Source organism: Plectropomus leopardus, chromosome 24 (assembly GCF_026936395.1).
Source record: "Plectropomus leopardus strain MGB_pleo_1.0 chromosome 24, ASM2693639v1, whole genome shotgun sequence".
Taxonomy (NCBI): domain Eukaryota; kingdom Metazoa; phylum Chordata; class Actinopteri; order Perciformes; family Serranidae; genus Plectropomus; species Plectropomus leopardus.
Window position 1 is genome coordinate 18,243,297 of NC_142199.1, and position 24,075 is coordinate 18,267,371.

The window sequence follows — 24,075 nt, forward strand, 5'->3', positions numbered from 1 at the left end:
TAAACAAATACTCAAACTACTAAAACTTCAATATCACATGTTTCAAAAACAGTAGGAATAAGTACACACTTAAATACAAGCCAAAAATAAATGTGGTTTTCCCAACTCAAATTAACAAGTCATAATAACACTATTGCTCAGATGTGTTTAGTAGTTTGATTTCTTTCAAATGAACAGTTTTCATGAATGCAACTTAAATTTAAATCATGTTTTTTCATGTGTGAACTGCAGGAAGTTTTAATCAAACATATGTTTATTCATATTAATCTGTTTCCGCGTATACACAATTGATTCATGATTCATTAGAGGTGATATTTATTTTACACAATGGAATCAAAGTCAAGACAATGTGCACTTTTGTTGTCTTCATCCAGGCTCCATCTGCTGGACGCAGCAGGCTCCAAAGATTGAGGCTTTGCCAGAAGTTGTTTCAAATGGAAGTAGACATGATATTAATATTAATTATCACTTCTCACATGATCTCCTTACAGTATTTGGTATAGTCCACGCTCGGGTCACCTTTATCAAGAGCGCCATTACTTATATTTTGTCAAAACACTCTGCCGCCAGCGCCAGACTGAGAATTTAGATAAAACACTGATTGAAAATGATAGCATCTTAGCTGATGAAGTTAATGGATTTGTGATGACAAACATTTATTTAGCACATATTTACATGAACACACTTAAACTGGAATTGGAAACACACTCATTTTGTTAGCCGAACGTTTTGTCCTCAAATTAGTTCAGTGAGTTTAAACAATGAAAAATCCAGAAAAATCCAATGTTATTAACAACAGAACATTTGTTACGAGGCTTCGTGAGAAGTGTTTAATATCTTGTGATATTTAGGTCAGCTAGAACCTCTGAGACTGTGACCGAATGTTTCCTCTGTGACATCACACTCACATCAAAGCCAGATGACATCACCATACATTCCGAGTTCCGGAACTTTCAACTGCTTCATTTCAGATGAAAGTTCCGGAACTCTGAATGTACGGTGATAAAGGCAGGGCCACAGCAGGAACTCTGCCATCGGCCACGAATATTAACCAGAGACTGTGGCCGAATGTTTCCTCTGTGACATCACACTCACATCAAAGACAGATGACATCACCATACATTCCGAGTTCCGGAACTTTCAACAGCAAAGAAGCAGCTGCAGTTTCGAAAAGATTCCAAACTGCTGTTCTTCACTTCCTGACCTGCATCTGACTTTTTACGTGTTATTGGCATCACATGACTGAAAACAAGCTATAGCAGCTCATCTTTTTTTCCTCTCCCAATGCATTTCCTACTGAATCCATCTCGGATCTGCTCTTTCTTATTGTTTTCTTTGGACTACAGAATAAACTTGTACTTTTTAATTTACTATCCAGCTACATTTTTGAATAAACACAACAGGAATATCTGTACTTATTATCTTTATAATTTAAAGGAAACAACAATCCACATCACTTAGTAAAGTTTAAGATCTTGACAGTTTCAAAATAACAGACGGAAATGCTTCTTCTCCACACCAAATGGTTGCTTTGTTTTACTAAAAATATATATTGTTTTAAAATCCAAGAAAATGAGAGCAGCACTCCAGTTGATTATAAATAGAAAAACATGTCGTTAGTTGTGTTTGTCTCCCTGCAGTGTGTGTGGCAAAAAGCGTGGCTGGCTCCATCTCTCTCCTGAATAGAGTTGTGAAATAATGAGTCCTAAAACACGGAAGCCCGTTAGCCTTTTAGCACGAACTGTTCCCTTCTCTTTAAGTCTATGGGTTGTTTGAATTGGTTGTCACTAAACTGCCTTAAATAAGGTCAGTAGTAAACACAGACCAAAGATATTAAGACGTTTTGTTCTGCAACAAAAAATATCTACGCTTTAAACCCTATTTTTGAACTTTCAAAAACTTTTTTACTCATCTTTAAAAAGGTGGTTGCTAAATGGGACTATGGTGTTTGTCAGGGATAAAAACGGCATTATCCATTTTAATAATAATGATAATAATACTGTCACAAAAATATTTCAGTAGTTTCTCAGCAGTTCTGTGACAGTGTGTCTTCATAATCTCCATGAGCATAAATTCAAAGTAGAAAAATAAAGCCATCAGTCCCATATGCAGGACTGCATGATTTTCAGCAGTGAGGATGCTAGTACCTTGTCTAATTTGTGTTTCAGGTACGGATCCACCATTTCTCTCCCAAAAGAAATGCCATCGTAGGCCTTGGAGTTCTGAAGAAAAGGCGACAGCTAGGACAGTACATCACTCTGAATATATATATATATATATATATATATATATATATATATATATATATATATATATATATATAATTTAATACTGATTTTAAACTAAAGAAATAAACACCAACAGCTCAATTTAACAGCACTGTATATTGCTGAGTTGAGTCTGCAAAATGCTAGCAATACAGTGTCTATTATTTGCTTTTAAAGTTACTTTTAGAGTAGCCAATCAAAAAAAGGCTATGTCGTCAAATCTGCCTAGCAACAGGGGCCGGTCCTCACAGCTATGGACATGTTCGAAAATGCTCTTCAAAACCAGTAGAAGCCAACTCAGGTATTGCAAGAGTTAAGCTGTTGTCTTTGGCCACTATGTCTGAGTCGGTCATGTGTCAACAGATATCCCAGGGTGTTCGGAAGCTGTTCACTGTGGTGAAAGATGATGAGATAACGGCTACCGTCTTGCAGTGACTCCTGCATTCTTCAGCTGGCCCAGTCACTTTTTAACAAACATGGAAAGGATCTCACCAAATATGACTACATTTAACGGAAACTCAGAGAAGATGGAAGACTCCGATAATTTCAATAAAAACTCATGAGGATGCTGTAAGACCTGCAGATTTTCATGTGGTTATTCAAGCAGTCAAGAAGGTGTCTGGGTTTGATGAAGAAAAGCACTGCTACAAAACTCCAAGCCTTGCACTTAAGTTGGGTCACTCACTGCAGAAAAGAAGTGACGTTATACACTGCAGACAATAATAGCAGAAGACAGTGAGCTGATAAAGTCAAGCCAGACTTTCAAAACCCGGTATACCTCGAAGTGGGCAGAACTTGTTTCACACACGTGAGCACCTTGAACCACCTTGAATGAGCGGCACTTTAACAAACTCCACTCTGCCTTTCACAAAGGATGTGCGACATCTTCATAAACATCTACAGAAGACTGCAGAAGTAACATTTAAGGACTTGGAAAAGAAGCCACAACCATGTGGTGAACTGTGCAAAGCAACTCTTAAAAGCAATATTATAGGCCTTGTCGGAGACGGAGGGATGCTAGCGTGAGACGTTGCAAGATTTGTGGGTGATTCAACATGGCGGCGCCCTTCTGAATGTAAACAGCTCAGCTCAACCCCAAACGCCAGCTTATACAAGCCCAATAATTCAGTTAAACTTACTGTTACACGTTTTCCCCTTTCTGCAATAAATCTGTCTGATAAATCCTGGACGAAGAGACCATGGAAAGCCTGCAGGATTATGTCGACGAGTGCTATTACAGACTCGTCATGAGGAAGGCAACCGACACGTCGACTTCTTCCTCAAAGAGAAGCCGCTCGGAGAAGTCTCCAAGTGCCGCTTCATCGCCCGAAAGAGACTACTGAGACATCTTAGACTCAATAGATAGAAAGCTAAGCAGCTTTGACGCCCGCCTGGCTCTGGTGGAAGTCCTCCACAGAGAGTTTCAGGCACTACGTGAGTCTCTGGAATTTAGCCAGCGACAGCAGGAGTCTATCCTCGATATTCAGGTGCGCAGTATGCGAGACAAACTGGTTTTCTCCGGGATCCCAGAGCGGGCAGAGGAAGATCCCGAAGCGTCCATCAAGGAGTTTCTCCAGAAACAACTGAAACTTCCAACGGACGCTGTGAAGAACATAGCCTTCCATCGGATCCATGGCCTTGAAGGGAAGAGACCGGATGGCTGGCGCCCGAGACCCATTGTTGCGAAGTTTGAGCACTTCAAGCAAAAGGAGCTGATGAAGAGCCGAGGCAGGGAGCTGAGAGGAACGGACTTCAGCGTGAACGATCAATTCCCCAAGGAAATTATGGAGCGCCGCCGATGCCTGTTCCCAATCAGACAAAAATTTAGCGACGGAGGATCCCGGGCTATCATCACTGTGGACAAACTCTACGTTAATGGACAGCTGTTCCGTGATCCAGAAGTCACTCCTTGGCTCTACTGAATGCACGTCTTCTCCCGCACATAAAAGGTAGTCTCTGAGTAAGGTAATACAGAACATTGTTACAGAAGAAATTCCTCCACTAATTTCCTTTTGGGCCTTTATTAACTAAAATCACAGTGAAAAAAATACAAATTACAATTACAATTTATACTCAATAAGTTAGTTTAGATATGAACACATTACGGTTTGTCACTTGGAATGTGCGTGGAGTTGGATCACATGAAAAAAAAGACTCAACATTTTTGAACGCCTTAATAACCTTCAAGCAGACATTGTTCTACTGCAGGAGACTCGCACATTCAAAGTAGGACATCATAAACTTAGTTGATCACAGTTTTCTCAAACATACTTAGCTAGCTATAATACCAAGCAAAGAGGCGTAGCTATTTTAATTAGTAAAAAAAAATAATTTCACTTGCAATAACACTATCACAGACCCAGAAGGAAGATTTATAGTAATCAATATATCGACCCATAATACAGAGTTATGCATTGCCAATACATATGGTCCAAATGTTGATGACCCCTCCTTCTTCCACAGCTTTTTCACTGCACTTTTGGCACACTCAGACACAACACTTATAGTGGGAGGGGACTTCAACTTGGTGCTCAATCCAGAATTTGACAGACTTAGCAGAGCAGGTAGTTATCGCCACTGGCAATCAAGTGATATAATAAAACAATACATGAGTGATTGTGGTCTCTGCGATGCTTGGCGCTGTTGTCACCCCACGCTCAAAGAATACGCCTTCTTCTCACCAGTCCACCACTCTTATTCCCGTTTAGACTACTTTTTAACAAGTAACTCAATTATGATGGGCATCTCTGACACACAGATTCACCCTATCACCATCAGCGACCACGCTCCAGTCACTGACAATCACTAAGAAAACAGCCACACCACCATCTAGACATTGGAAATTTAATACATCATTGCTTAAGGACCCAGACTTTATTAAATTCTTTAAAAAAAAAGAATTGAATTTGAATTGAATTGCCAACTATTGTTTCAAGAGATCCAAAATCCTTCACCTGTCACTGCTGAGATTCATTCTCTGAAATTATTTCAACTATCCTGAAATGAGACCGAGTTTCCCTCCTCAGAGTCTGTGCAGGATTCTGCAGAGTTCTACAAGAACGTCGTGAGCTGCACAAGAGGCGGCAGATAGAACCTCATCACATATAAATAAAGCTCCCAGCAGCCTCCACTGATTCTCTCTGACTGACAGACAAAGCAAAGATTTGCTCCCCAAACCAAAGTAAAGTGGGAGTCAGTGAATAGAGGGGAAACTAAATGAACGGCCAAAAGAAGAAACTCACCTCCAACACACACTCAACTCACATCACCAGTCAAAAAGCAAAAGCACAGAAAGCCAACTGAAGGTGTCGACTCTCTGGAAACACACGAGCAAGTGAGCAGGAGAAGCCCGCCTCCCTATAGAGCCTCCCAGCAGGCTGATTGGCAGCAGCTGAGGGAGAACATCACAGCTGCAGCCAATAGCTCCTGATCAGCAGCACACCTGGGACCTGGATTTTGGAGCTCTGAGGAGCTCTGAGCACAATAACACTTTGATGACATGAGATTCAGATTAAAGCAGTTTCTTCAGCTGAACATTTCGAATGTTTCATTTCCTCTTTGAGTTGAGAATGTGAGCAAACAGCAGAAATGTTGAACACCATCAGAAAGCACCTCAAAGTCATTTCTGCTTCAAGAATATATTTTACAATTTTGTTCCACTTCAGAAAGAAGAGAGAGCAGGAACTTTCAACTGCTTCTGATTGTGATTGGATCTATATCATAGACTGTATAAATAATAAAGGGCCGCGTCAGTGTTCAAATAATACAAAAAAGAGCACATATTTCTGGAATTGTCATGTTTTCTTATTTAAAATACTGTATACTGAAACCTGGAAAAAAAGTTACTTGATTTTTTGGGAAGGAACATGGACAGAATGCAATAATCAATAATAAAAGATATGACGCAAATATTATCAAGAAGCCGGTAAAAAGTAGGCTACAAGAAAATCACCTGAAATAAACAAAAAAAAAGAGAAGAAAATAGAAAAGAAAAGAAAGGACAAGAAAGGAAAAGAAACATGTTTGTAAATTAACATATAACTAACATATCCAAGTTTGCAGTCAAGCAACTTTCATTAGCAAAATATTAAAATGAATGCTCAAATATTTTATTATTAATAGTATTATTTAACCCTTTAAAACCTGGGGAAAAAAACTCTCATCATCAGAAGAGACTTTTTTTAAATTTTCTTTTGAAAATATTTGGCGACACTTGTGACTATTTCCCCCCTGCCTTTCAAAGCCAAGCGCGCCGAAGATTTACTGCTGTCTGTAATTTAGCTGCATTATGCACCTGGTTGTTTCTTGTTTCTTGTTTCTTGTTTGTTTCCTGCCGATTCAGGAACGTGTTTCGCCATCTGACACAGACGAGGCGAGGTGATGCAGCAGGTTCAAATAGGAAACTTCTCTCCCCGTCAGGGAATTGAACCCCGGTCTCCCGCGTGACAGGCGGGGATACTCACCACTATACTAACAAGGAGATGTCTGTAGGGAATAGCCCTCCCTGGAGTAGACGTGGGTTCGAGTCCCGGTCAGTGCAACACCTTTTGGCAAGACTGAAATTGCAATTATGTAGCAAATAATTGCTTTCAAAAAATCAGTAGGAGTAGTAGTTTAAAACATGTTTGGAAAATATAGCTGGAATTTATATCAAATAATATTTTGTTCATTAATGAAAATCATTCTAAAAAAAAACAAACAAAACAAAAACACAATCACAATCCATCTTTTTAAACCTGACGGGGGGTAGCACTGCTGTCTATTTTTTTTTTTTCCTCAAACCACTCGCTTTTCACCAGTTAGGACAGGAAGCCTCATTTAAGTCCTGGACCACAGACATTTGACGGAAGTAATGCGATCCACCATCGAAGGGCTTCTCCACAAACACCACAGAGCCAAAGGGGGGTGTAGTTCTTTTGCTGCTTCTTTGCAAAGTCCACATTCATGTCCTTAGTTTTGCAGACATTGGACATTATGTATATTATCCTGACGTATTATCCTGAGTGCCACTGTAGTGAGCGCCACTATTGCTCTACTTTTACATTTTTATATACATTTTTATATGATTTGTGCACAAAAATATTCATTTGTAGCTGTTGAGTTGTTGGAGTCAAAAGTATAAGAAGTATGAAAGGAAAAAGACTCAAGTACAAGTACCTCAAATGTTGTACTTGTGTTTGAGCTCTGGCAAAGTTTTGTGTAGTCGTAGCAATGCATGTCATTGTCTGACTTTTTGTCGAAAAAGAAATATGCCTCGGACTTTGTAATTATTTCGGTAAAGTCACAAAGCTTCGCCATCACAGTGTTCGTCAGCAGACACAGATCTAACTTTTCCTTCCCTTACAGTGAACCGACATTGAGAACGAGCCTGCGCCTTTCAAATACCTAACTTTGTGGTGGATGAGACTCCCTGTCCCTGCAGAGGACGTCCATGTGCTTCTTTTGTCCTTCAGAGAAGCTGAAGACGTCATCTCCTGTTACTGTGTCACTGCGACATCTACTCAGTCTGTCAGAAAACACAATATATGGACTTAGAGTTGGTTAACAGCAGTTTCTAACCTTAAATCCTTTCAATATCAAAGCTGTGGGACCACCTGACCAGATTTATACCAGCAGCACATTTCCATGTTCTGCAATATGCTGCAAACAGCACACCACCACACTTGTCCTCCCCCTGAGGGCCACGTCAAGGGAAACATTGGAAGTTACAGACCTCTTGATCATCGCCAGCGGCAGCAGCTAGTCATTCGGTGTCAGGAAAGGTGTGATGTTTGAGACATGATAACTAAAATCTCTTATTGTTTCCGCCCGGTCTCGAACCGGGGACCTTTCGCGTGTTAGGCGAACGTGATAACCACTACACTACGGAAACTTGATGTCAAGTTTAGTGCTGTGTCAAGCCACAATCATATATTAGTCTTCCATGCTTGGTTAATAAGTGCTGAAAGCGACCTATGGTCACGTTGTAGGGTTTGAACAACGAGTTGTTCCAAAACATTATTCTGCACAAGCGCGTACCGACACACCACGTAGCGTTCCACTCTCAGTCCACTGCGATTCACTCACCCACCCGTTCCGTATCATTGATTCCATCTCTCTGTCCCCGTCGGATGACGAACTGTTCGGTCAAAACCGTGATGATTGCCCTCACCTTCTCCATCTGGCGTTATTGGCATCCTCGGGGTCCGACGCCGACAACTTCTCTCCGCCAACCTCGGCGGTGCAGCCGGCCGCCGGCCCCTCGGTTCCCTCCATGGTCCACGTTCCACCCGGCTCTTCTCTGCACACCATCCAGGCGTACCGCTTGGCCGATGATTCCTCTGCGTCACCTGGTCTGCCTCCTTCGGTGGAAAGGAGAGGACGCGGTCGCCCCTGTGCAGCCCAGCGACGCCGTGGTTCTCCCACTCCATCGCTGAGGAGGTCTCCCGCCATTCTCCCGACTCCGCCGGCTCGACGGCTTGCCATCTGCCTTTGAAGATGTTCGACTGGACGGTGGCCACCCTTCAATGGGCTCTGAGGGACCGGGGACTTCCGTTTCACAGAACCGACAACAAAGCAAACCTTTTGGACATTCTGACATCTGAGTGCCGTGGCCGCTCAGTCAATGTCGGCACTCTTCCGGGTGATGTCATTGCGGCGGCTCCCGCCGTGCGCCGTGACGTCGGCCCCTCTGTTCAAGGGCCAGGAGTCCCATGCGCGACCTGCGGACCGTGTGACCTGCGGACAAAGATGAGCTGCCTCGGGCGCTTTGAGGGGCACGGGGGCTGCGGCGGTCGCTTCACCCCAGCCCCACCATCTCGCCTCTCCCAGGATTCTCGACGCAGCATTGTCCGCGCCCTCGACCGTTCTCCCTCCTCAATTTGAGCAGCCCCCTCCGTCGGTCCGCCCGGCTCCGGGGTGCTGGTGCCCTTTCCTGATCTTTCGGGCCTTCCGCAGCAGCCCCATCCCCCCGGGGTTTCCAGCACCGGGCTGCCAGTGCCCTCTACTGCTCAGCCTCAACAACTGCAGCATTTATTTCACGATGGGGTTTATGGCACCGGGATGTCAGCGCCCCCGGCCGCGTGTGCTCAACAACTGCACCCCTTCGCTTTTTCTGGGGCATCCTGCACCGGGATGCCGTTGTCCCCAGTCGTACATCCACAGCTTCCCGGTCAGTCGGCCCTCGATGGGGAGCCTGACACCGGGATGTCGGTGCCCCCAGCTGGTGCGCTCTCGTGCGCTCTGGCTGTCATCTTGAGAGCACATCTGTTTTGAGCGTCTTGACACAGCTATAAATGGTTATGGCTAAAAGCACGGCCAAAAACAAATATACCTTGGAAGAAGTGTTGGAGCAAGTTACTCGTCGGCGTCAAAGCGATGAGATGAGTCTTGAATATTCTGAGGACAGTGAGAAGTCACACGACTCAGTGGCAGAGGAGCGATTTTTAGATGGCGAAGACATAACCCTTGACAAGTGAGTATTTTATTATTTTCTATGCATGTGTACGTTTTACTGCATATTTCAACATAAATAAGCTTTGATTTGAATTTTGAATCGCCATGTCGTTTTTTTTTTTCCCCGAACGAACCTGTAGTCGAGGGGGGATGGGGGAGGGGGAATATTTTGTTTACTAATTCCTATTTGTTTTTTCCGCGTTTTGACGTCTTACTGCTTTTATAAGGTATATATCACTGTATATTTGGACAGAAATACACCTCAGTCAGACTAATAGTTTTCTTTTTTTCTTTTTTTTTTTTTAACAGACGGAGTTGTAGTGGGAGGGGTTGTTTGTTTTCAGAATTGCCCGTTTGCTTTAGTGTGTGTCTGAGGATTTTACTACTTATATAATGTAACTACTACTGTATATTTTGACACAAAATAAGTGTAGTTTGAGTTATGAACACACATTTTGTAAATCACCTTTCCCTGTGAGGGGACTAGTTGTTTTGTAAACTCTTTCCTGTGAGGCTTACTGTGCTCTTCTTGAGGTGTTACTTCTTGAGGGAGGTGTGTGAGTGTTGGGGATGGAGGAGGGGGTTAGTGTGTCTGGGCAAGTGAGAAGATGGAGTGCGGGTGTAAAAAGTAAAATACATAAAATTTGGAAGAGTTTTTTGATCTTTTATTTTGTAAATGAATGTAATGATATTTTCACATTATAGGCTATCATTTCATGAAGAAGTTGACGTGGATTGGGAGCCAGTTCCTTCTGCTGCAGTAAGCCATACATCACATGCAGTGGAACAGCAGAAAAGTACAGCGTCAGAGGAAGAGCCCCATCCCTCCACTTCACAGAGAGAAACTCTGAGCAGGAGAAGGCCAAGAGGCAGGGGACGAGCAAGAGGACGAGCAAGAGGCCGAGCAAGAGGACGAGCAAGAGGCCGAGCAAGAGCGAGAGGGAGAGGCAGCAGCAGCAGCAGCAGCAGCAGCAGCAGCAGTCAAGCTGGCGCATCCAGCTCAGCGGAGGAGAAATGGAATGACATTGATGTTCAGGACATAATGCCCCCACAGCCCACCTTCAGACCCACCAAAACACCAGGACCTCAGGTGATACTGACAGCAACGTACACAGTCCTGCAGCTATTCCAGCTGTTTTTTTACCAACTCTGTATTACAAACAATAGTGCAAAACACCAATGACTGTGGCACAACCTACCACTCAACAACCTCGAACCAATGGATCAACGTTACATTGCAGGACATGATGGCGTACATGGCTATGGTGATATACATGGGTTTCCTACAATGTTCATCATTTACAGATTACTGGCGAAAGAGTAAGCTTTACAGCTTGTCATTTCCTAAACTAGTGATGACCTGAAAGAAGTTCCTGAGGATCAGCCAAGCCCTTCACCTCAGTAGTTTGGCAGCAGATGCTGCCAATGAGCAAAACAGAGGTACAGCAGCCTTTGATCGCCTTTGCAAAATAAAGCCACTCTACAATGAGATAAGGGAAGCCTGCAAGAAGAATTATCACCCAAACCAGGAAATTGCGATAGATGAACGAATGGTTGCCTCAAAAGCGCGCACTGGTCTCAAACAGTACATGAAAAATAAGCCGACTCGTTGGGGATACAAGCTCTCTGTCCTTGCAGAATCCAAGAGTGGATACACCTGGCACTTTTTTGTGTATGAAGGGAAGATGCAGGGAAGCAGTGGCAAGAGGCTCAGTTATGAGTCTGTGATGGACCTCATGAACACTCGGTTGCTGGGCAAATGAGGATCTGGGCATGTGGAACCATCCGCCCAAATAGAATTGGGTACACTACAAAAACTGTCGATCTAACCAAGTGTAATAATCTTATATTTAGATTAAAAAATCTAGTTAGTCTTGTTTTAAGTATAAATGGATTATCTAGTGCTGACTAGGAAAGATCATTTGACTTAATTCAAGCAAATATCACTTGCCTGGTCTTGTTAAGCATCTTTGTCTTTTTCTGAGTTATTTTTAACTAGATACAGGAGACAAGTCTGGAAGCATCCACTTCAGGTCTATAGAAACCTTATTTTAAGCACTAGTATGTCCAGACAAAAACATCTCATTTCAAGCATCAGCTCTGTGGTTAACATTTTCCCAGCTAGTGAAGTTGCATTCAAACAGTGAGGCTTAAATTGTTTACGTCCCCTTTAATGACTGTCACACACATTTCATTAAGCAAGAGGGATGTCTATGTACAAATGCCTTTTTGGTTTTTGTATACAATTTTTAAAAAAAATGGCAAGAACAGTATTGAACAAAGAACAATATTTCTTAATTTCTGTGGTTGTGATGCTTTTCAAATATCACACCAAACTAAGGTCACAGTACAGGCCATTTTGGTTGAAAGCTGTTTATAAATTTGTAGTGATCTGCTCACACTGTAACGGGTGTATGGAGGACCCAGATGCAGTACAGTACACTTCACTGGCAGTTGGTAATAACTTTTATTAAAACCAACACGAATGGAAAACAGGATACAGACCGAGAGTTCGTTCTTTGAGCTGTGAGCCCTAGCAATGTCTCTGGGAATCACACGAAGCGAAGACACGAAGCTTGTACCCACTGTGGCTGGTGACGAGGAAACCCCGTAGCTCCGTGAGCCGACAACACGTGTGAGCGTTGTCGGGGATCGAGCGGAGAGGTGGTCGAGGGCAGGCAGGGGTTCGGTTACCGGGAAGTCCGTCCACGGAAACAACAGTACCAGCAGGGATCGGGCAGGAGAATCGTCGGAGCAGAGCAGAGAGGTCTTTACCAGGGAATCCGTCAGATTTCCGGAATGCCGAAACTGAGCACGTGGTCGGGGACAGAAGGCAGGTAGGTTCACGAGGAGTCAGGCGAGGAGAGCAGGTCGGGGACAGGCAAAGTCGGCAACGGAGAATCTGTTTGGAGAGTGCTGGAAAGACACGCATGCTGCAGTGGACGATCTGGCAATGAGTGTGTGGGCTGGAGTGTCTTAAATACCGGGTAGATTGCTGATGAGCTGCAGCTGTGTGGAGAGCAGGCTGCAGCAGTGGGCGGGGCTTGCAGGTAGAGCAGGTCAGGGGAAGGTGAGTGGAAAGTTACTGGCAGGGAGGGGGAGGAGGAGAATGCAGGAACCATGACACACACAGGATTTGTTTAAATTAAAAAGCTTGTTAATATTTGTAGCAGCAACAGATTCAGAGTTGCCTGGTATGTAAACCATTCTAACTGTATCTTTCCCTGGTTTCATGTTAATAAAACCATGTTTTTCAAGCATTGCCATGTTTACTTATTTTAAGAACAAGTGATCTAATTTAGCTCCCTAAAAACAAGAATTTCATCATTCTAATTTTTAGTAATTTGACAGTGAAAAAAAAGTACTAGTTTTGAGTGATAAGAGGTTTGTTTTGCATTAACTAGGCTTAAATAAATTGCTTGAAATTAGTGTTTTTGATCTTATTGCAAGATTTTATGGGCTATAATGAGAGTCACACAGTTTTACTGGTTTTAAGACATCTTAACAAGCAAAATTTGCTTACTGCACTGGCAGCCAAATTTGCTTCTTTTAAGTGCAAGTATGCTTAAATCTAGGGTGTTTGGCCTTAAATTTGACAGGCCATTTTTGCAGTGTATCCAAAGACCAAAGTTAACACTCTGGACTCAAAATCCCTCCGCGGAAGCATACGCTGGATCAGAAAAGACTCACTCCTGTTTGTCCTGTGGCGAGATACGAGGGATGTCTATATGTGTTCATCACTCCACACGGCCCATGCAGATGATACAGTCCGCAGGAGGGTCAAGGGTGCAGATGGGCAGTGGGCAGTGAAGGACGTCTGTGTTTCCCCAGCTATACAATAGGATTACAACAGGTACATACTATATATTCAGCCATGTTCTAAACTTTTTCGTGTGCTTGGTATAATAATGTTTTGTCTAAACACTTTGTTTTTTTCTGTCCATCCAGATGCATGGGAGGAGTGGACCTCTCTGATGCTTTGATTGGGTACTACACAGTTCTACACAAGACGCAGAGATGGTACAAGACGTTCTTCTACCACTTCATGGACATTGCCATTGTGAACGTCTACCTGCTTCATAAAGCAGTTGCTTTGGTCAAGGGAGAAACACCAATGAACCAGAAGGTATTCAGAGAGACCCTTGTGGAGGAGTTGGCTGAGGCAGGGTCCCCATCCACACCTGTACCGTCTCCTGCTCCACGTAGAGAAAGCCACTTACCAGTCTATATCAGCGGGCACAGCACTGCTGGTCGTCTGAGGTGCAAGCACTGTCCAATGAAGACACCAGTGAAGTGCCCCACCTGTGATGTGCCACTGTGCTTTGTACCGAACCGAAACTGTTACACAGACTGGCATGGCCAAAATAACTTGTAGGGATCCCTCGTGTGTGTATTTTTATCTATACTGTATTTACATATATATACGTATGTATATCTAGATATAAATATTGTCATGTAAATAGTATTGTGAATGTTGCTGTGAATATGTGTGAATAGTTTGCTGTGTTTTATAATTGAAATATATTTTATTTTCTACTACAGCTCTTGGTTTTACTGTTTTTTATGCACAAAGTTTGTGCACAAAGTTACAAAAGTACATTATAATGTGTTTATGCATCTGTTACTCTGAATGAGTAATACTGATGAGTAATATTTATATTATAGAAATATGTAAATAAATATGTTATATTATATATGAGCCCTGAGTGTCAGCTTTCAGTAGAGCCCAAGATTATGGCTGTAGGTTGAAGCATTCAAAAATGGCAGCCTTTTTACCAAAGCATGTGACCATGGTCACCAAGTGTCCTTTTGGAGTCTCCAAAATGTCCCTTTTGGAAACGCCTGGACAAACTTTTAGAAAAACCTGTGTAGAATATTCATTTTATGTTATATTGCTATCAACTTTCAGCTTGGATTAGATAAGTACTTACACTATGGACCCACAGTGAGTTTCAGCTAATACCTGCAAATTACACTTATCTACAGCATCTTTTTCCTAAAAAAAAAATTGGGCGGGGATAAAAAAAAATGTCTTATTTTAGTGTGTTTACACTAAAGTCACTCAAACACCAAAGCACTTACAGTGGTTTTGACTGCTGGGGAGAAAACTTCAAAGTGTTACCTTTCAAATGAGACCATGCAAGTTCATGTACTACAAAAGAAACAAGAATGGCTTTCAATTTACTTTGGGTATGTCTTGAACAGGCGTTTTAGGGGAATTTTACAGGAATTGTATGGGGTTAAAACCAAGACAATCAAAGTTTACCTCAGCGGCATTTCAAATCATTTAGCTAGTATATACCCTCACAAACAAAACAAAAAACACAATTACAATCTTTCTTTTTAAACCTGACAGGTGGTAGCACTGCTGTCTATATCTTTCTTACCTCAAACCATCGGCTTTTCACAACAAGACAGGAAGCCTTATTTAAGTCCTGGACCACAGCCATTTGATGGAAGCAATGCTGTCCACCATCGAAGGGCTTCTCCAACATCACAGAGCCAAGGACATCCTAAAGCAGGTGGATGAGACTATGCTGCCATAGTTCAGCGGGCATGCAAATGTTTTGCCTTCACATGCTTGTTTGCCTAAATGCAAGTCTCTAAAATTGACACAGTTGAATTTATAAATCTTAAATTAAAGACCAATAAGAATGTAATAAATGGTACAACTTTACACTCTGTCAAATATTTCACAAATTCTAATAAGTATAAGGTGTACTTAAGCTGTACAAAACATCCAGCATATTTACCATGAAACCATAAAAAGCACGTTTCTGGGGCCTGACTATTTCAGTTGATTGTAACATTACATATTTTAACTTTAGCTTGGCACTGCAGGCGGCGGTCATAAGTACTTAGCACAGACGGGCTACACAGGAGGACTTACCAAAGACCAGAGGAATAACCAGCGTCCCCTGTGGTTGTAAATGTGAATGAAGTATAAGTTTTGTAGCCTCCGACTCCTCACGAGGCTCTACAGCTCTGCAACATGCCGCCAAACAGCAGAGCACCACAACACATGTACTCCCCCTGAGGGCCACGTTCAGGGACGCATCTGAAGTTACAGACCTCTTGATCAACGCCAGCAGCAGCAGCTAGTCATGAGGCATCAGGAAATGTGTGACATTTGAGATATGATAATGACAGTTTAACAATGTTTCTGCCCAGTTTCGAACTGGGGACCTTTTGCGTGTGAGGTGAACGTGATAACCACTACACTACGGAAACATGATATCATCCTTCTTTTCAAACCTGACGGGGGGGTAGCACTGCTGTCTATATTTTTTCTTCCTCAAACCAGCTGCTTTTCACCAGTTAAGACAGGAAGCCACCATCGAAGGGTTTCTCCACAAACATCACAGAGCCAAAGGGGGGCGTAGTTCTTTTTCTGCTTCTTCGCGAAGTCCACATTCATGTCCTTAGTTTTGCAGACATTGGACATTATGTATATTATCCTGACGTATTATCCTGAGTGCCACGGTAGTGAGTGCTACTATTGTTCTACTTTTACATTTTGGCCATACCACCCTGAACACACCAGATCTTGTCTGATCTCAGAAACTAAGCAGGGTCGGGCCAGGTCAGTACTTGGATGGTAGACCGCCTGGGAATACCCGGTGCTGTAAGCTTTTTAGTTCTGGCTTTTTACCAGCAGAGGATGCTGCTGCCGCTTACCCAGTGGACACAGAACGGATAAAAAAAAACAAAAAACAATGTGACGAGGAGGCCACATAATGACCACCAAAAAAATCAATGGGTCAGCGGACGCCGATTCACAGTGGGAAATTCAAAACTTTTAAAAGTAAACTACAGGAATGAAATTAGCTTCAGCTTTGGGACCTCAAAGCAGGGCAGACTACGGCCACGTAGTTTGGCCGCAAGGCACTGGACACGTTTAAATGCTTAAAACAAGCCTTATTGCGCTACACTGGCAGCGTGACGCGTCTGTTGGGTTTAGCCTCACAGTGCTATTTTCTAGTATTTGTTTCACAATTCCAAACACACATGACAAACTTTGGCCACAGAGCTCACAATTTGGAAGTCGGTTGTCCCGCCCATCTGTAAATGTGTCACTCGTGCTGTCGCTTACGGCCATACCACCCTGAACACGCCCGATTTCGTCTGATCTCGGAAGCTAAGCAGGGTCGGGCCAGGTCAGTACTTGGATGGGAAAACGCCTGGGAATACCTGGTGTTGTAAGCTTTTTAGTTCTGGCTTTTCTCAGTTCTCACTTTTCACCAACAGAGCGTGCTGCTGCTGACCTAATCGACTTATCACCTACACTCTGTGTTTTTTACCCACATTCCTCATCACTACTGCAACATATAAATGTCCTAGTGGACATCTGATATTCAAAACAAGACTGTCTCATTTACATTGGTGACTATCAGAGACCGTTCACTGATGTACTTGTTACCATTGAGAATCAGCCACTTTACAGTGACACATGTTGTATGCCATCAGTCCCCCCCAAAACCTTGTATCTTTTCTGTGATTTACTCCATATTTGTTACTTCTGAGACAGGACCCAATTCCTTTTCATGAACAAAAATAGGATGCTCAGTGCTCGTTTCATTTTGACATCATTCAAAAAGCTGATCATGTTTCAGAAGTGACTTACAGACATTTTTTAAGTTCAATTTACCACCAACCACTGTTTGAAAAAGAGTCTTTAGAATCAAATCTCATCCACATATGTCGTATCAAAAGGCCCGGAGAAAGAATTTGAGCAGGGAGATGCAGCATGTAATGTTGCTTAGGAATGACATTATTCTCAGAAAACAGTTGCTTAAACTGTTTGAGATGCTGCTAAATCGATTGATTTCAGTCACGATACTCTTTGCCCAGATAAAATTGGGGCAAACAGTATGTGAACTATCAAAATCAAGTCCAAAACTAACTGAACATATTCATTTTTGTCTGAACTGTTCAACAGAAATGGCATGATCTTTTAACAGTATTAGCATTTTCCCAGAAGACTGTTTGAGTTAAGTCTGTGCTAGCCCTTTCGATTTCAATGCACTGTCTAATGTATTTTTCCACTGTCCTTTTAGTAAAGTTTTGTTCATCAAAATTCCTTTGCATTTCCTCAAAGGTACATTCACAATACCTACGTTTACTGTAGGTGAAAACAGCTCCTTTCTTCTAACCTGTCTATTTTTTGTAAAACAACATCAACACCACACCTGTTAATGTCATTAGCTTTGGCTATAACAAGGAGTCTGATTGCAGCAAGCTTTGACCTAAACTTGGGGTCTATGTTTCCTAAAGTAAAGTAAACCATCATTCATTTATTCAAAGAAGCATGTGAGCCCAGGGCATTGCATATCCCTATTTCATCAGTGTTCAAAATCCAAACAAGCAGCAGAAAGACTGGAAACACAGGAAGGTTATCAGAGGAAAAACCACTGGAGGAGGAAACAGAGAGAAACACTACAGAACGAGGCAGAATGATCTGGCAGAGGAGTGAAGAGCAGCTTTTCTGGAGGAGCTGATTGCTGAGGATTCACAGCAGGTGTGCCTCATTACCAACTCAGGAGAGAGAGGGAGCCAGACACACCTCCTGCCACACACACTGCAGGGAGACAAACACAACGGGGAGGGGAAGCCAAAGAGAACACACACTTCACTTCATACACTGACTCTGCTGTTGGAAACATTACTGCTTTACTAACTACATGTCATTCTATTCACAACCAACTGAGCAGAAACAATCAGAGGCAGCTGAAAGTTCCGGAACTTTCATCTGAAATGAAGCAGTTGAAAGTTCCGGAACTTTCATCTGAAATGAAGCAGCTGAAAGTTCCGGAACTTTCATCTGAAATGAAGCAGTTGAAAGTTCCGGAACTCGGAATGTATGGTGATGTCATCTGGCTTTGTTGTGAGTGTGATGTCACGGAGAAAACATTCCGCCACAGTCTCAGAGGTTCTAGCTGACCTAAATATCACAAGATATCGCACACTTCTCACGAAGCCTCGTAACAAATGTTCGATTGTTATTTAAAGTGGATTTTGATGACATCATGTCATAGCTTAAACTCACTGAACTCATTTGAGGCCAAAAACTTCGCTTCTGAAAGGCGTGTGTTTTCAATTCCAGTTTAAGTGTGTTTATGTAAATAGGTGGAGGCCAATTAGTGGGCATCCAGCTGAATAAATGTTTGTCATCACAAATTCATTGACTTCATCAGCTAACCTGCCATCATTTTCAATCACTGTGGACTACACCAAACACCTTTGGCTGTAAAGAGATCATGTGAGAAGTGATGCGAAAGCACAGATGTAGGAGCCAGGAAATGAGTGAAAATGAGACGTGTAAACTAAACTAAGTGCTTATTGTATTTGTGGTTAAATTATTGTATGTTACGGAAATTTTGTAATAATTGATTGTGCATCGCACAGAGGACAAAATTATCATACAAATACAATAATTATCGTACATCTGACAACGCTGAGAAGGTGAAGATTTTCTGGTGGTCTCAGTCCTGTTCCCCTCTGTGTTCTGCCACTTCCTACCTCTTCAGTACATATTGTTTTTAAAAACATGTTTAAATTCATTAAATGTTCCACATGTTTTCAGTTTAACCCCTTCTATGATTCCATTGTGTAAAATAAATCAAAATATCACCTCTAATGAATCATGAATCAATTGTGTATACGCCCAAACAGATTAATATGAATAAACAAACAGCTGTTTGATTAACACTTCCTGGAGTTCACACACGAAAAAACATGATTTAAATTTTAGATGCATTCATGAAAACTGTTCATTTGAAAGAAATCAAACTACTAAACACATCTGAGCAATAGTGTTATTATGACTTGTTAATTTGAGTTGGGAAAACCACATTTATTTTTGGCTTGTATTTAAGTGTGTACTTATTCCTACTGTTTTTGGAACATGTGATATTGAAGTTTTAGTAGTTTGAGTATTTGTTTATTGAGACTGGAATATAGGTTTTGTATGGGCCTTTTTTTTTTTTTTTTTTTAACTTCATTGCAGTCAGCCGTAAGGCTCATTTGCTTTTGTCTGTGTTTTTTTTTGTTTGTTTGTTTTATATGTTTGAAATAAAGATTCATTCATTCAATTTACAACAGATTTGTTGCTTATTATCATTAAAACCAGAAACCACGATCCCAATAGTAAAAACTGGAGACCAACTTTGATTGCTTCTGTTTCAGCTTTATTATAGAGACAATTGATTACTGGTTGATATAGATATAGAGTATAATAACAATCACATAAAAATTATATCATGAAAGATAACTCAAACTCCTTCAAATTAAAAAAAATCACATCGTCATATGTTTTCAAATCAAATAGATCAGTTCAATAAAACAAGATAAAGTCAGTGACATGATCCAAAAGAAAAGCTGAGGTGAGAGCAGCGTTCACAGGTGAAGAACTGAAATGTTAAAGATGATGAACAACAGTGTGAGAGAGCAGAGCGCCCCCTGCTGTGTGTCAGGCTGCAGCCCAAACCTCTGATCCCTGAAGCCACACGGACCCACAACAGCACAAAGAAAATACACACACAATATGTACAATATATACAGATATATCTGCACGCTGTCAGGTCAAAGGTCGACTTCTGACCTGAGAAACTTTGTCTCTCACTATTCTTATTTTTCTCTCTGTCTCTAAACATCAAGGTATAACATTTAAAATAAAACAAAAAGTATCATCCAGAAAAATTTCAGACTGAAGCTTCAGCTGATTGTACTACTTAATATATTCTCACGAGGAACTCATTTTCAACTAAACATAACTATTAGTAAAAGAAAGTGTAAAAACAAACACAGAATTCATAAGTTTTCTGAAATTTCATTCAAATTAAATCATATTCCAGCTCTATATTTATTAACCACATTTTTAAACATTTTTTTAAAAAATAAATTTTCATTGTGAACCAGACTTTACACATTTTAATTCACTGTCACAACCGTTCCAACATCAAGGCATAACATTTAAAATAAAACAAAAAGTTTGTAGATTGTATTACTTAATATATTCTCATGAGAAACTCATATTCTACGTAACGTAACTTAGATAAATTACAAATTATAACGTAAATTAACAAAAAAAGTGTAAAAACAAACACAGAATTCATAAAAGTTTTCTGAAACATTTCATTCAAATTAAATCATATCCCAGCCCTATATCTAATAACCACATTTTTAAACATTTTTTTAAAAATAAATTTTCATCGAAGACCTAATTCATTGTAAAAATCGTTCACCTGTGAGCCCTGTGACAGACACACATGTGCTTTGTATGTTTTTTTCCAGCTTTATCCTGACATTTGATTTTCATGAACTCGTTCTATTTCAGCATCTTGAAACATCATTCTTATGTCGTCACTGATTTGCCAGTTTTTAAATATGAAAAACTGTGTTTTAGGTCATTTCAGTGAGAGCTGGTCCTGGTCCTCCGGTTCACAGCGACCACGATGACACAGAGCGTCAGCAGCAGAAGGCTGAGCACTGACCATCTCACTTTGTAGAAGGTGGAGTGAACCCCAAACGGATCTCTGTACTTTAACACTGTTTTGCTTGATGACCGACATTGAAAAGATTCACCCCAAACTGCACACCAATACTCTCCTGTGTCTCTCAGTGAGACATTAGAGATAACCAAAGAACTGTCATCACTGTACCTTATTCTACTCATCCCCCTTAAAGACCATACATCAACAGCTCTGCCTTCTGTTCGGCTCGCCTTGATGAACCAAAAAGGCAACCGATCCCTTTCCTGATCTTTGCACCTGAGAGTGACGTTTTCTCCCTCTGAGAAGAGCTCTACATCAGGAGGACCAAAGTTAGGACACACCAGGAGATAGTACTTTTTCTCACTGACAGGAGTTTTACAGACGTACTCACCTGAGTGGTTTAACGTCAGTGATGAAACCACCAGAGAGTAGTTTTGGTCCACAGTCTTGTTTGGTTGTTCTATGGTATTTACAGCCCAGCGTGGGGGCTGGTCATCACTGAAATCAGTGAGAGCGCACGGTAACACGGCCGTCTCTCCCACTGAGCGATAGATCGCCTCTGTGTACACCTTTAACACTACAGAGTCACTGCTGACACACTGCTGCTGCTCCATCAGCAGACAGCTGAACTCTGTCTTGGCTGTTGTTGTGAAATTAAACACGTGAAGAGCTGATGTGTTTTTATTCAGTTGGTATCTTCCTCCAACATCGTCCATCACTGATGTCTCATTGTCCCCAAAGACTCTGCTCCATATTTCCTGTTTAAATCCAAAGTCACGTCTGAGCCACAGGACGTTCAGATTGTCAGCCGCTCCCTCACATGGCAGAACCTCTGTTCCTCCAGCTGTCACTCCAAAACCTCTTCCATGAACCACTCTCCTGCAGACGATGACAGAGCTGTTCTTGTCATGTGTGACTCTGCCGTCGGTCCAACACTCCTCTCGGTACGGGCCGGAGTCTGAGTGGGTCAGATTGTGGATCTTGTAAGAAGAGATATTGTTTGTGCTGATGACTGAGAGTCGTTGTTTCAGGTCTTCAGGTGTTGTGGAGTTGTGGGACCAGAGGTCAGAGGTGTTCCACAGGACGAGCTTCTCCTCACCAACAGACCTGGAGATCAGGCAGGAGTCGGCCTCCTCGGGGAGCTCGAAGGTGTAAGAGTCGCGTTCCTCCTTGATGCTGATGAGTTCTTGTGCATGAATGTTGTTGATGAGAGCAAACAGCAGGAACCAGAGCTCTGTGACTGCAGCCATTCTGCTCCGAGGTCTCCGTCTGAGAGTCCGTCAAACACTGACACCTCACAAACTCAACCCTCATCACCAGCTTCTCTCTGCGGTCCCAACAACGTGACTTCTTTATCTCTTCATCAGCGGAAACTTTGACACATTCGGCTCTTTATCAAGTCATCTCTGCCAGTGAGGCTGTCGTATCTTCAAACACACATTACTGATGAACTGAAATGATTTTACAGAACCGGGCTGGTTTAAATTGAGTTTGTTTATGCCTCACACAGACAGGGTCTGCATCTAAATTCCCTTTTTACAATCCAAGGCACCTTATTTACATATTAGATCCAACACTTATAAATTGGCTCTCAGCAGAAGCACAGAGAGGGAACATAAAGTTCCTGCTTTTCTTTGTTCCTTTGACCAACCACATGGTCAGCTAAGGCCTTCCTCGCTCTGCGGCCATCTTTGATCCAGCATCTTGGACCTGGCGTCTCGTTGTAGCTAGATATCAATTTTATTTTAACATTTAATGAAATATATGATTCACACAATCATTTTTAGCAGGTACTATACATATGAACCATTTTTAGATACTTCAATATTTCCATTTCATGCAACCCAAATAAAAAAATATACTTTTTTAACAGGTAGAACTTTCTAATGTAAGTCATTTTCCAAGCATACAAAAGAATTATTTCACTGCCATTTATGTTAATTTATCATCACTACACAGTCTTGAACTAAATAATTCCACTCCAAAACATTTCAAATGTACAGCACACAACCGGATATTTTAATTACATCCTAGGCACTAACTGTCTGGTATCTATAACGGCCACGAGGAATCACGACGATCGTGTTATCTTGTAATCAATCATGTCAAAGACCTATGACAAGAAAATACAGCCAGCTGGTCGGCTAAATAGTCTGTTTATATTTAATACATCCATGACATACAGTGCCTATCATAACACCCCCTTTGGTGTTTTACCCTTTTATTGCTTTTATAAATCAATCATGGTCAATCAAATTTGGCTCTCTAAACACAAAAATTTATTGGAAAAAACTCTTTAATGTCAAAGTGAAAACAGATTTCTATAAAGTAATGTTAATGAAAGAAAATTATATAAATAAAAATAATTGTTTGCATAATTATTCACCCCCTTTTTAATTCAATGGTCTAATTCAATAGAGGTCCATCAAATTGTTGCCAATAGTCTCACAATTAGTGAAATGAAGATCACCTGAGTGTTGTGGGTGTGTTTCAAGTGATTGAGTTGTAAAACACCTGTGTCTGAAGGGTCCAGAGAGTGGTTGATCAGTATTCCTGGCTACCATTACACCATGAAGACAGAAGAACACTCTAAGCAACTCAGGGAAAGGGTTATTGAGAAGTATAATTCAGGGGATGGTTACAAAAAAATTTCCAAGGCACTGAACATCCCCCGGAGTTCAGTGAAATCAATTATCAAGAAATGGAAGGAATATGGCACTTGTGTGAATCTGCCTAGATCAGGCCGCCCTCGTAAACTGAGTGACCGTGCAAGTAGGAGACTAGTGAGAGAAGCCACCAAGACCCCTACAACTACCCTGAAGGAGTTACAAGCTTCAGCTGCTGAGATGGGAGAGACTGTGCATGTAGCAACTGTTGCCCGG

General features: G+C 41.7%; 1 protein-coding gene, 3 non-coding genes and 1 pseudogene across 4 annotated transcripts; 2 read left to right on the forward strand and 3 right to left on the reverse strand.

The window, feature by feature from the left end:
- Window positions 1-6,675: 6,675 nt before the first annotated feature.
- On the reverse strand, window positions 6,676-6,747 carry trnad-guc (transfer RNA aspartic acid (anticodon GUC)). The gene has a single exon. It is a non-coding gene; the product is annotated as a tRNA-Asp (tRNA).
- A 1,319-nt stretch (window positions 6,748-8,066) lies between these two features.
- Window positions 8,067-8,139, reverse strand: trnav-aac (transfer RNA valine (anticodon AAC)). Its single transcript has one exon. It is a non-coding gene; the product is annotated as a tRNA-Val (tRNA).
- An 8,075-nt stretch (window positions 8,140-16,214) lies between these two features.
- Window positions 16,215-16,333, forward strand: LOC148185546 (5S ribosomal RNA; annotated as a pseudogene).
- A 455-nt stretch (window positions 16,334-16,788) lies between these two features.
- LOC121939473 (5S ribosomal RNA) lies at window positions 16,789-16,907 on the forward strand. The gene has a single exon (XR_015775967.1). It is a non-coding gene; the product is annotated as a 5S ribosomal RNA (ribosomal RNA).
- A 2,973-nt stretch (window positions 16,908-19,880) lies between these two features.
- On the reverse strand, window positions 19,881-22,633 carry LOC148185547 (uncharacterized). The gene has a single exon (XM_088074375.1). The coding sequence runs from the start codon at window positions 22,441-22,443 to the stop codon at window positions 21,112-21,114; it is 1,332 nt and encodes a 443-aa protein (XP_087930501.1). The 5' UTR covers window positions 22,444-22,633; the 3' UTR covers window positions 19,881-21,111.
- Window positions 22,634-24,075: the final 1,442 nt, after the last annotated feature.